The sequence below is a fragment of the Harpia harpyja genome, chromosome 7, assembly GCF_026419915.1.
Source record: "Harpia harpyja isolate bHarHar1 chromosome 7, bHarHar1 primary haplotype, whole genome shotgun sequence".
NCBI lineage: Eukaryota > Metazoa > Chordata > Aves > Accipitriformes > Accipitridae > Harpia > Harpia harpyja.
In genome coordinates this window covers 15,827,358-15,840,873 of record NC_068946.1, presented here as the reverse complement: position 1 = coordinate 15,840,873, position 13,516 = coordinate 15,827,358, and the positions used below count along the sequence as shown (strand labels likewise).

Genomic DNA, 13,516 nt, shown 5'->3' with positions numbered 1-13,516 from the left:
TTATCCTCCTGAAATCTGATACCAATTTACAGCCCAAGGTAAAAAAAAAAAAAAAAAAAAAAAAAGTTAACCTCAAGATTTACAGATCCTAACACAACAGGGCTCTGAACTTGGTAAGGGTCCCTAGAGCCTGCTACTTTCATACAGCTAATAATTTAAATAAAAGCTGCCTACAACTACCTATTTTTTGCCTCCAGAAGCAGTTGGAGAAACCAATGCCTTCCGTAACTTTTTTTCCCTTTTTTCTTTCTTTTGGATAACAGCCGTTTGGCAGAACAGAGGCGAGGGATGGGATTTTCTCCAGGATCATGACCTGGAGCTGATCAAAGAAGAGAAACGGGAAGAAGTGGAGGAAGAGATCAGAGTGCAGGTGTGCTTACGATAGTAAGAGGACACTAATAACGTACATTGCCTGTGTATATTTCTCTACAGCTGCAAGAACTGGCCCTGGCATAGACCTTACCTCCTTCCAGAGTCCCTACTATCTGTTCCTTGCTTTAACACTTCTTTAACTGAACATTTGTCTGAGGTGTGGTGGCAGAATAGAAGACACAGAAAGATTCAACTGTGTTTGTCTGGATAGGTTGATGAGTTGATGCAACAGAAACTGGAGAATCTCAAACTGGCTGTGGATGGAGAAAAGAGCGACAAACAGAAAAAAGGAAGAAAAAGTGAAAAGGTAAGAGCAGCAAGTTGGGAGAATTCAGGGTAAATCTCAATTCTCTGCCCAGATACAGTGGTATTCAGTACAAACCCTAGTCTCGCAGACATTTACTGGATCTCAAGTCAGAAGCATTTAAAAAATCTATTCACCTGTGGCTTTTTTCAGGGCCTTTTCCTTTAGCTATTATTATTCCTTAATCTTTATAAATAATGCTTAGGACAAGTTGAACTATTGCAGAGATAAATCTTTAAAAGAAAGATCAGATTTTCAAGAGGGATACACACCCTTTTGAAATCCTCTGATCCAGTCAAACAGGAAAATCCAAGCAATCCCTCTCTTTAAGGTGACAGGTTCAGATTAGTACGGTCTTCCAATGAAGGCATGGATCTGGGTGCCAGTTTTCCAGCTGCTGGCTGTCTTCCTCCTAAATGAGGACTAGTTAATGTGTTTCAAAGCTGTACACAAAAAAATGTTTTGGTATTACCTTTCATTTACCTGTAACACCACATAGATCACATACAGCCAGGTACACATTAATTATGTTACTACTTACTATTGAAGCATTTGGGAACTTGCAATTAAGCCAAGTTTATTTAAGCATATAAAATAGATTAAAGACATACATTCTTTTTAATGTGTGTTACCCAGTGAAACACAGCACACATGTTCTCATCTAGTTTCACAGCATTACCACATGCAGAATTCCACAGCCCGCGGTTCCCGGAATTCCTTACCCAAGCATTTAAACTATAGATCATGTCAGTGCAAAATAACTCACAGCTTACAGACCCTACCATTCAATCAGCAGATCCACTTAAAATCCTCAGGGCAAATAGCCAACCCTAATCTCATGTTGTATTTCATTTCTGTAATCCTTTTAGCATGCAAATACTTGCTGTTGCTGTACTTCTACTCAAATTATATTTAAAAATGCTCTTTCACCTGACAAATGTGCAGAGGCAATTTAATAATGTAAGACTGGAGCAACTATGAAAGCTGATAGCAATTGGATTGCTAAATCCATTTCAAAAATAGGGAGGCTTAAGATACACAGACAAAATATTGCAACAATCTTCCCAAAGTTGTCATGGGCAGATGCGTTTAGATCAGCTAGTCAAAACTGCTTCAAAATATCACTCTGGAATTATAAAGCTTTGTTAGGGCTTGGGGTTTTTTCTTACAATACAGTGTTGGAATGGTTTTGGGTGGAGGGAGGTTATTTAACTTTTGTTTTCCCAAGTTGTGCCAGTAACCCGAGAGAATGAGGTGGGGGAAGAGGGGAATAAGTACTAATTAAATAATACAAGTTCCCTAAAGATTTTATCTGGGGGAAAAAATGAACAAAAACCCCCAAAAAACAACAAAAGAAAAAAAACACTTCTATTTTAGGGGTGGGGAATGGAAAGATGTATCCAGTTTTAGTCAAAACACATCTTCCCTATGCAAAACTATTTGAAATGTCCAATCAACATTGGCAAAGGCTTTTTCTAATTAGCATTTACATAAATATCTCAGTCAATAAACAAACAGAGTGCATGCATACCTGTGCACACAGATTCAGATCTGCTTTATGAAAATCTGGCTTATTTAACAAGAATAATAATGAGCTGGAAAGTTTTGAAAGCGGCTTATTAATTTGTTATTCAGCAAAAATCCTCTAGTTTTTCAAGGCGTGTGTTACCACATCCTAGGTCCCATACATCTCCCCCCCAACTATGCAATGTGAAATAACAGTGGGCTTGGATTCTCGTTGTAGCCATGAACAGGTCTGGAGCACAATGCAAAATATTTCCCTCCCTCCCCGCTCCAAAGGGATATTCTGCAAAGAAAAGCATTCTCAGAAGGATTCAACATTCTTCAGAGAATACAAACCTTTTTCTGCACTCTGTCAGTGGCGAATGGGCAGCAAGAGTAATTTCTTTAAGTGAAATTTTACAAGTGGAGTTTTCTGTCTAGGGGCAGTTATGCCAAAATCACGATGCCGCATTTGGCCATCTCCTCTCTTGTAAGGAGGGATTTCTTCTACTTTCTTTGCAGGAAGACACCACAGTAGAACTAGGGCTTTTTTTGTTGTCAGGGAAAAGTCAGTACCCAGGGGTATACAGTATAGATGTCCTCTGCCTTTTCAAGAGCACCTTAGGATAAGTAGTTTACAACTTTAAAAACTCTGTCAAGTCCACATTAAAAAAAAATAAAAATCTGTCTGACCCACAGGAGATAATTTGAGCTTGAAATCCTGTTTGAAAGTCCCTTTTATAGAGGGTTCAGCAAGGACATTTTGGAATTGGACTCTAAAGGAAAAGCAGAAGCTCCCTCCCAGTCAGTGTTTCAGATGGCTTAGGTCTTAGATAAACAAAATTTAACAGCTCCAGGCATACCAGCAGGCCACTCCTTTATTTCCATGCACTGTACTTTCTAGGCTGAACTTTACTACTCACTCCCAAACCTTCAAATACCACTCACTGCTAAAAGCTGACACTTAACCCTACCAAGAATTGCTCTTATTGCCCCTGAAGATAAAAAGCCCATTTACCACCTTTGTGAAAGAATCATCTTGGGTGGAAAGGCAAATTGCTCTTCTCATTACAAACGGGTCTCCAGACCAGTAGGCTGGTCTGAAAATACCTAAACTAATTAGATTGCACCTAATATGCAACAAGCCACACTGCTATCATTTGAAGCACAGATCCTGTGCCTCTATCCATGTTGGAAGCATCTCACCCCACAGACTGTCCCACTGTTGTTCTTACGGTCCAGCATTGATAGGGTATAGAACCCAAGTGTCCTTGTTAAGAGACACACTGTGCTGGACTCCAATTGCTCCAGATCTGATGACTGTCACAGGAGAGGGGATGAGGATACAACAGAAACAAAGGAATGTGGTTCAGCTCTGCTGCAAATTGCATTTTTCTTCACTATGCACAGTGGCAGCTTGTCATCTGCCCAGCCATGGGTCAGCAAGCTAGGATTGTAAGCACCTGTGTAAAAACAGGCTGAGGAAGGATTTGAAGGGAGATTGCCTCCTAACAAGGGATATGGCATTGATGTCTAGGAAGGCTGGCAAAGAGATGTCTGAAGGTCTAAGTCCCCACCCAGCCTAGAGGAGCCTGTTATAAAGCACCTGGAGTGAAAGAGAAAGTGCTAGCATTTTCCAAAGTATTTGATTTCTAAAAAGTTGGTGGCATCCTTGTGGCAGCACAAACTTTTTAGTGAAATGTTGTTGTTCCGAGTCTACCCCTTTCTGCCGACAGCCCAAGCTTGTGATTTGGGTGGCTTAACACAACCCACCAGCTTTACAAGTATTTCTTCTAGATGGATGCCACGTACCCAACCATGGTACCCAGAGGACTTAGCAGCCAAGGGTATTTCTCTTGGGAATCTGCAGCCAAGTAAACCACCACAGACCTGGCTTCTTTAAACTTGCTTTCCACCCAACATAAAAGCTGAGAGATCAGCCCTCTACAGTTACTGACCTGGAAGTTACATTTGAGTGCTTATCAGAGTGCTTTTTATCAAGCCCCTTGTGCTGCTTTTCCTGCTCTGCTCCCCCAAGGATTTGTTTCCAATCCAACTGCAGGTAAAGCAACCCATTGCAAGTGAACACACCCACACATAACACAAAGGCATGGGCAGAAGTCAGAAAAAACAGAAAGAGGGGACATGGGAACCTGAGTGTGTAAAAGTTGCTTCTGAAGTAGGCCTTGCTAGCATCTCAACGCAGCTTTGGATATTCCTTTTTGATGCAGCTGGGCAGAAGCAAAGAAAACCAGAAGAGGTTAACTATAGCAATGGCTATGACAAGAATATTGACGTCAGTCTAAAGACTTGGTAAGAGCAAAGCCATAGTGAATAAGGCCAGAAGACAGGCTGAGTCAGAATTGAGGAGAGGCTGGGTTTGAGGACAGCGATTCACAAGCCCTGTTGGATTTTCTGTAGCTAATGGAGATTAGCACCCAGAGCTCTCAGCCAGCTGCAGGGGCTGTAACCTCTTTGGATGCTGTAGCTAAACCCAGAGATTAGAGATCAGAGCCCCTCATTTAGCAAGAGCTTAATCAGTTGGAACATCTTCAAGGACTTTTTCAGTGTAAGTATCAGAAGCTGCTCTCTATATCTTGGCATTGCCAGAAAATACTTCTCAACCCAGAGCAGATGCACACAGTGCAAATCTGCACTTGCTCAGCCTCCCATCCAAGCATCACACATGATGCAAGGAATCCACACAAACACTTCATAGCCCGCTGCTTATACACTGTCATTTCCCTTAAACCACAGGAGTACTTTCCTCTTGTTACTTTTCCACGTACTTGGTGGCAGTAGCTGCAGACAGCTGATGGCAGCAGGACTTGTATGACCACAGCCAAAGGGTGACACACATCTTACAGTTCCAACGTGGAACAGTTCTCTCAATGAGACATTTTGGCTACCCTCTCCCTTCTGGTGCCAGAGACACTCTGCTCTGGAATCTGGTCTGAAATCAGGTCTGTATTTGCTCATAGCAACCTCTGAGCTACTCAAAACATTTTCATGAGCCCACACAGTAAGACAAGATACCACACTGAGCATGGAAGGCAGTCTTCTATCATCTGCCAGCTAATAGCTAATGCAGTTCATGTGACTTATCAAAGCAGAAAATAACCGAGTAAGTGGATGGCTACACAGAAGCTAGACTGACATTTCAGAGATAGAAACAAGGAGATTTCCATTATAAATGATGAGCATGTTCACATTCATTAAACATTATCATTTTCTAAATAAAAGCAGTTCCCAATAAGACATTTTGGAGAAAAGCCATTGTCTACAATTCATATTTCCCCTTATCGCATCTCAGTGTTTGCCAAATTTCCCATAAATGCTGATGTTAATTAGGAAAACACATTTTTCCCCTGCATAGTTCATTTTTGTTTTGCTCTTGAGTTACTTTATTGGTGAAGCTGCCTTGAGGACAATACCAGTTGGCCAATAAATTCAACATATGCTTAGTGTCTTTACATAGGTAGAAATGAACATTTCTTCCCAGTCAGACCCCATGATATGTAATTTCTAGCTTGTTGGAAGAAAGAGAGACAAAGCTAGAGGAACAGCAGAAATAAACTGCTAACAGTCTCAATATTTCCAGTTGTTAAAACAGCATGGCACATGCTTTGTGCTTCCCATTCCTTTTCTTTAGAGAAAAACTCCACTGGCACATTCTAACAAGTATTTGCTGCCAAGCTTATTTATGTAAAGAAACCCAAGGTGTAATTCTACAGATACAAGAGCTGTTTGCATATTCTAATCCAAAACTTAAAAACATCAACTTTTCCCAGTTAGCTTAGCGATATAGTTCTGGGTTTAATTTACATTTTCATCTAGATTATCCTTGTTGCACTGTAAACAGTAACAGGTTATTTACATTGCAACTGTCTTTGGAAACTTAAAATTGATATATTTCTGAACACTGCTGATCCATTCTAGGGAAAAAAAAAAAAAACCCCAAACAAAAACACACAGCATTTTCCAGATAATTGGATAGGATTTTTTAACTCAACAACATAGCCTCTAGAGCTCTGCAGAAGTATTCACTATCAAAAAAAAAAAAGTAAACAACTCTACTCCCAAGAAAGGGAACATAAACTTTTGGAAAGAATAAGCTGTCTCGATCAACTAAGCATTTAAGCATATGCTTAAATTTAAGCTGTTGAAGAAATCCCATGGTGCACAAATGTCAGTGTGTAAATAGTTCCACTGAAGTAATTCTAAAGTGCTTTGCAGAACCTAAGTATGGATACCAGTGGTGGGCACTAACATGGATTAATGATGCCCTCTCCACTACTAATTATCCTTAACCATATTTATGGCTTGTGAGCTGTAATTAATGGAGGGGCTTGACATTACTGATTCACATCTTTCTTATTTACATTTTCCATGGGGTTTTTGCAGTATGTAAAGAAACTAGTCACACAAGTCAAAACCTTCCCATAGTGAAAGTGTGGTGAAAATATCAAGAGTAGAAAGAGCAGGTCATGTTTTTCTGACCTCTTCAAGCTTCTTCCCTGAGGCATTAGGAAAGAGAAGGCAGAAGGATGTCTAATGGTTAGGAGGCTAGCCAGAAACTCAGGAGGGTTGGTTTCAGGTCCTGGTCCAGCTGTGAGCACCCTGCATGGCCCTCGGGGAAGCCACCAATTTAAAAAAAAAAAAAAAAAAAAAAAAAGCATGAATGGTCTCTGGAGCAGCTACTTGAACCCCATGCCCTTTTCCTTCCTGCTTCCCTCTTGGGTAAGGGCCATACCCACTCAACCAGAGTTGTGATCCAAAAAGGAAGGAGAGAAGAGTTTTTTCTTGGAGCAAATGACCCTCGGATTCTTTTGTATGCAACCTCCACTGGGCGGGACTGATCACTTTGAAGTATGGTGCTCTTGGGCACTCACTGGGGAGGTGACAGTTGCAGCTCAGGTATACAGGCTCCCTGAGCAGCTGTATTCTAGAAGGAAGCAGCAGCCACCAGGTTACTCCATGCAGAGTCCACTTCAAGAGCACCTGCCACAGGATCTGCATGAGACTTGTAGGTTGGACACAGCTCCTCAGCCCAGGGGTGCTTCACCTCTCCCACACCTTGATGAGACGCTTCTAAATGGGAACATCTCCTGTGCTTTTATAAATGGGGACATTACTTCCTTTTCCTCAGGGCATTCAAGGATATGATTTTTTCTGTTTGGGTTCCTTCAGTAACAGTAACACTGAAACATTTGCTGTTCTGGCCCTCACTTTGCTTCAGTACATTCAAATATATATATCTGTACTAAGTTCACTAATTCCTGCCTGGTTTTGTGGTCCTCAGAAAAAGAGGATGACCATGAGGAAAAAGATACCCGAGATGGAGGAAGATCTTACTCCTGACAGGTAAAGAGAAGACCCGTTTACCTGAGATTCAGTGAGACTGCATCCTCTTTGCATTAGATATGCTATCAACCCTTTTAGTTTTTAATTACACAAGGAGCACCTCAACACTGCTACGCTTACCAGCATCAGGAGCCCTACAATATATAAAACCTGTTTACTAACAGCTATAAATATCCATTAAAAGCCTAGATGATTAAAAAAAATCTTTTACAAACTTGAAGCACATACACTTCAGCTAAAACCTTCTTTGCATTCCCAGTGACCACTATAGCCTTCCCACTGCCCCCCCCCCCCCCCCCGCCCCAGACTGATGGTTTCACAGCACCACAAATAACAGGGCAACAAAACACTGCCTTAATGCTACACAGCACAGACCTTGTTTTTCCCCCCACCTTCAACAGTGCATACAAATTAAGATCTCCATTCTGCAACACACCACTAGGGCCAGTCTCCATTAACTTCAGTCAGGTTAATTCCAGTATGCAAAGCTAAGCACATATAACATTTATGCAGGATATTGGCCCTGTTTGCCTCCTCCCCATCCTCTCTGCAGGTGCAGAAGCACCTGGCAGTTTTGTTGACTGTCAGATTTTCCATCTCAGCTGAAGCCTGATAAGGGAGGCTGCAGACAGGCCCCTGTACTCTATAAATCACCCTTCATGTCTGAGGTATAATGTACATGTCATAAATCAGTCTTATTTATCAATAAGAGTTCTGGCAGACCTGGCAATTTCTTGTGTACCCTTGCTCTTAAGCACCCTTATTTTACTTGGGGGATTTGAGGATTTCTTCTTTTGACATTACATTTTCAGTGAGCTCGTGATGCATTCACTGATAATTTGGCCATTTTTCACCTGTACACATAACAGATACACCTACACAGAGATATCACCACTGGGACCTGCTGACCCAGCAGCAGTGCACAGCAGGAGCAGACCCATCTCCCAGGAGAGCAGGGCTGGAGAACAGCATGAAGACGCACACAGTCAATCACTGCAGGAGGAAGCAACATGGGGTTCATCCCACAAATCTATTTGTACAAGACATGCACAGCAAGACCTGGACTAGATCATCTGGGTGCTAGCACTACACAATCAGTCAATGATCTCCTTACCCACTTTAAAACAAACAAACAAAACAAAAAAAACCCCCAAACTCTCCAAGCAAGTATTTAAAGTAAATGTGTCATGGATTATAGCAGAGCATGACCTCTCTTTACAAGAGCAGTGCCAAAGTCTAACAAGGATGCATATATTCTGTGCTTTTAAAGTTACTCTTGCACATACCTGCTTCTTATATATATATAAACTTAATACAACATACAGGCATTTAAGAACACAAGTGTTTTAGTAGCTGGCTTTTAATCGGAGTTTATGTGGCGTTTTGGCTCCATGCTTTGCTCTTCCCTGCTGAGCAGCGAGGGAGGAAGCATTTTGGAAATAACCAAGAGAAGCTCAGCTTCATCTGTATTTTGGCATGGTGGAGGGGGCACAGGGGGCTTTAGTCAACAAAGACTGATCACATCACACTTACTTGGAGGAGACTCAGGGCATGCACAGTAAAAATAATAAGACAGGAAAAGTAGAAGTCATGCTTCCAACAGAACTGTCAGGTTAGTCCCATTCTACCTTCTGCTTGTTTTATGATGCATACTCAACATAAAATCACCGAGAATGAAAGCAAGAGTCAGAGTGGCAAAATCAACACTGTTGAAGGTGTGTTAAATTTTGTATTTGCTTATTACTACTTCTATATTAATTGTGCCGCTAACTGCATAAACGTAAAACTTCCCAGCTGAAATGGAAAAAGGCTGCAGACCTCAAATTATATATGTAGTTTTATTAGCCAGCTGAGAGCTGCTATTAAATACTTTTATTGTAGCCATACCAGAACATCCCAATTAAGATAAGTGACAAAGAGAAAAAAAGCTGAGATACTGAAGGAAGAGGATGTGAAAGTGCACAAACAGCAAAAGACCTAAAAAGGTTCAAATCGGTATTGTTTATACTAACAATACCACAAGAATTTCCAACAGGCATATTCATTTTATGTAATCCTTAAAGCAATATCAATCTGTTGAACCTAGTGCCAAAAGTGTCATTGAAATTAATACTTAGAGAGAACTCCAAAAGAGAGAGTGTGGACAACGTCCACACCAATAGAAAACCAGATACAAGTGTACATGTATTAAATCCTCAATTACTGGGAGCTATTTCCAGCCACTAATGGAGATAGGAAGAAACCGTTCCACCAGAGAAGCTATACCTGTTTCCACTGCATGTTTTTCCCCCCTCAATCCTACTTTGGCCAGCATGACCCTAACACTGCAGTCGGTGGACCACTGGTTGCAGTGATCGAGTCATTCCCAGTATGTTCCTGACAAGATGAGGCTGTCTGTTGCAAACAGAATAAATTCCAAGAAGAACTAATGAATTACTACTAATTGGAGAGCTAAGTGAATAGGTATAGTAGCGTTAGGATTGCTATTATTGTATAATTTAAAAATAATTTCCCAGTAATTGATATTAATGAATGAGTCTATTACACAAGTCATAACTGATCTTGTATCACCTGGAAATGGGTAATGGAATCAGTGTGAGAGGGAGCCATGCAGTCTGTGAGGTAATAAAAGAAATCCTTGCCATAATGCAGAAAACGGTACTTATTGATTTCATATTGATGGCACTAATCACCTTTACCTCTGAGCTACAAAATACATTTATAAAGCTGAGGAAACATAAATAACTCTTAAGCTAGTTCAGTTATTGAAGGACTGAGCTTTTACTTACAGTGCCCTAGAATTTCTGAGTGATGTCTCTTGTCTGTAGGACCATTGATTCTCTGTACAGGGAACTAGCGGAAGAAGGATTACTAATAAAAGCCAAGACCGTGAATCTCTCCGATTATGTTGGTAAAGTACATGTTTTACGGCTAATATGGTGTTTAATCTAACCAAACCTCCAGCCATTCAATGTTCACTGACCCCTATTTCCAGTCAAGAGTGAGTTCAAGAGTAATTATGCTTTCAGGACTTTCAAACTTGAATATCTAAGGCCATGTATACAAATCAAGTTTGTTTCTGCAGGGTGCTTAGTACCTTTCACTTCTGCTACTGAAACCAGGACCTGTTTGTAAAGCTGGTGGTTAGCTCCAAGCACTAACACCTGGAAGCCTTGAATGTTTTTGGATGTCACAAGCCACTCTGAGGTAGAACCAGGACATCCTTTAAGGAGCACTGGCCAGGCATTGGCAAGACAATGCAAGTCTATCAGACTAGGGGTCAGAGTATTTCCCAGAGAACAGCAAAAACCATACCTTCAGCATTTGTTCATTCAGCAGAGAAGACTCGCCCTCTTACCTCCACCTCCCTGACTGCCCATGAACTTTGAGCAGTGCTTTGAGGCATATCGGGCCCTTGATTTGAGGAAGATGTGTCTCTGTCTAGTTCTGCATTTCATAGTCCTCTTGCCCAGTTTGTTACCCACAGCTGCAGTCAGACATGCTTGCCTATGCTTACACAGAGCAAAAAAAAAACCAAAACCAAACCACTTGCAGGCTACACAGAGGTCTGACACCATCTCCAAAAGCATTTGGTGACATACATCAAAATCAGAGCAACCTTAACAGCAAAAACCCCAAGATTCAGTTGTTTCAAAGGCCACCATTACTTGAATTTGCAGACATCCAGAAGCCACAATGCCGCAGGCTGTTAGTACATTATGTATTGGAGCCAGAAAAGCTAGATTGTTGTACTAAATGCCATGTTTAGACAAACTCTTAGAAGCACCAATTATTTCCTTCAGAGTCTTTACCTACTCTGTTGAAGGCTGAATTAACAAGTATTCCATCCATTTTATGCTCATTAAAGATCATGAAATAAAGTAATGGAAGATTTTCATCACTCCTTTGTTCAACCAACCAGTACCATCAAGGTCACTTTTGTCCAACAAACATTCCCTACCACAGATGTTTTTAAAGCACATCTTAGCCAGTGGATAATAATTAACAGCTGGTAACAAACTTGGAAACAGGCTGAGATGGCTTTGGGCCATCTTCCCTTGACCCTGAGGTTTGAAGCCTTGGCTCCTCTGCAGCATAGAGCAACACAAGGGCTGCTCCAAGTTACACCAGCAATATTCACTTCCCAGCAGCAGAAGATATTGGGCATAGAAGTGCTGAGCCTAGCAATATTCACCTGGCTGCCTACACCCATGCCAGGTCCCCCATGTATCCCAGCACAGATGCTGGCCCATGCAGACCAGGCAGCAGGGAGATGGCCCGGACTGTCAAAGCCAGAGCTCTTTCTGAGCTCAAAACTGACTCAAAACTCAGTCATGCTTCTTAAGCTGCCAGAACAAGATAAAGAAGGTATTTAAAGTTGGCCTGGGATCTGGACTTTTTTTTTTTTTATTATTATTATTACAAAAAAAAGCCCCTTTAAGGGTCCAAGGACACAGTCAAAGCCTGCAGAAAAATAAGTCCTCATCTGCTCAGCTTTTACGTGGCTGAAGTCTAAGCCCAGTCCCTGGCAAAAGGACAAAGAGTGGAATTGTGCTACACAGCAAGTAAAGGCACTGAAATGTCCCCCCTCTATGACAAACCGACATCACTGAACTAATTTTCTTGGTGACCTTATCTAAATTAGTCAGAGAATATCCACTGTGATTTATGTTCAGTTGCAATTAAACCCTTTGATGCTTTCTAATTAAATCTGTGAAGATTAATTCCTATCCAGTTCTTTTGATTTCTCCTTAAATAAAAGATAAAACCTGAAATGAATTTTATTCTTCAGAGGGGAGGAGGCAGCTGCACCAGGGCTTGTCTGCCTTTTTGCCCCCAAATTACAACTCCGCTTTCTCTCTTAACCATTGCTAATTTACCTCTGCTCCAGAGAGCTCTAGTGCTCTCCCTTTTTATTTCCAATAAAACATGATATACTGTTATTTTTCAATAATGTAATTTATGCTAAAAAAATAATCATCGACTACAGTCACAACTAGTTTTCCTGCTTGTGGCCCATCTTTCTGGATCTTTGTTCACTAACATGTCTTGTATATGGACTTTGACAGGGCAAGCAACATGATTATGGCTCTGTAACAAGAGCTGAGGGAAGATTATATCATTTCAGTTCATGCTGGGGATTTTTAGTTTTCTTGGGTTGTTTTGTGGAGGTTGGGTTGGTTTGGGTTTTTTGTACAGAAAAGGTGAACTGCAAAGCAAAGAGCCCCACCAAATTAGGTGACAAATGTCTAACATAGTGAGAAGCTGAGATGTGATGCAGCCAAGGGAAAGCTTGTTAAAATATTTTTTCCCCCTTTTTGAAATCCTTTTGATAGAGCATGGTTCACTGGGATTCCAGCCCTGCAAAATCCCAGATCTAGAAATCTTTTGCCAGCAGTGTGATTTATTGGTGCTACTAATGATTCTTCTCCACAAAGTTTCTTTAAAAGGTTACTCGAGACCGACTGCTCTGCTGAACACCTTCCACAGCCTGGAAGGGAAAGTCCACAGTGTGTTTAACTTCATTTTCCTTTGCAGTTCACCTTTCAAATTTCTCAGGGCCACATTCCACAACAATATCGCCCTGCTTGAGTCCCTGTCCCTTGACAGTAGTGGGTTTGCTGAGAGCATGTTATATTGGTATTCTATGGTAGTTTTTCATTACTTGAGTTATGCATTTTATAACAATGCAGTGTCACGTTTATTAAGCCCATGCTTCCTCCCTACAGGCGAGTACAGCTATCTGGGGACCACACTTCGTCAGGTAGATATAGAGCCAATGCCCTCTCTTGCAGATGTCAGACAACTAATAGCACTGTATGGAATATTGCCATTAGGTAAGAGCACAGCAAAAATTACTAGAGGGCAGAATACAATGGCTTTGCTTCCTGTCAGTAACATGCATTTTTACTGGCTTTGACAGGGCTTGATTAATCGTAATCTAAAGCATTTTGCAGTATAATTGTTTTTCAA

At 41.1% G+C, this 13,516-nt stretch overlaps 1 protein-coding gene across 2 annotated transcripts in view; it reads left to right on the top strand.

Annotated features, from left to right (window-relative positions):
- IQCA1 (IQ motif containing with AAA domain 1) overlaps positions 1–13,516 on the top strand; it is a 112,189-nt gene that overhangs the window by 73,555 nt on the left and 25,118 nt on the right. The window contains exons 10-14 of one of the 2 annotated variants that reach the window (XM_052793467.1): positions 264–370; positions 584–679; positions 7,482–7,543; positions 10,372–10,454; positions 13,273–13,380. In XM_052793467.1, the coding sequence (XP_052649427.1) occupies positions 264–370; positions 584–679; positions 7,482–7,543; positions 10,372–10,454; positions 13,273–13,380 (456 nt within the window). The remainder of the gene's footprint in view (positions 1–263; positions 371–583; positions 680–7,481; positions 7,544–10,371; positions 10,455–13,272; positions 13,381–13,516) is intronic. The other variant, XM_052793468.1, reaches the window with a different exon arrangement.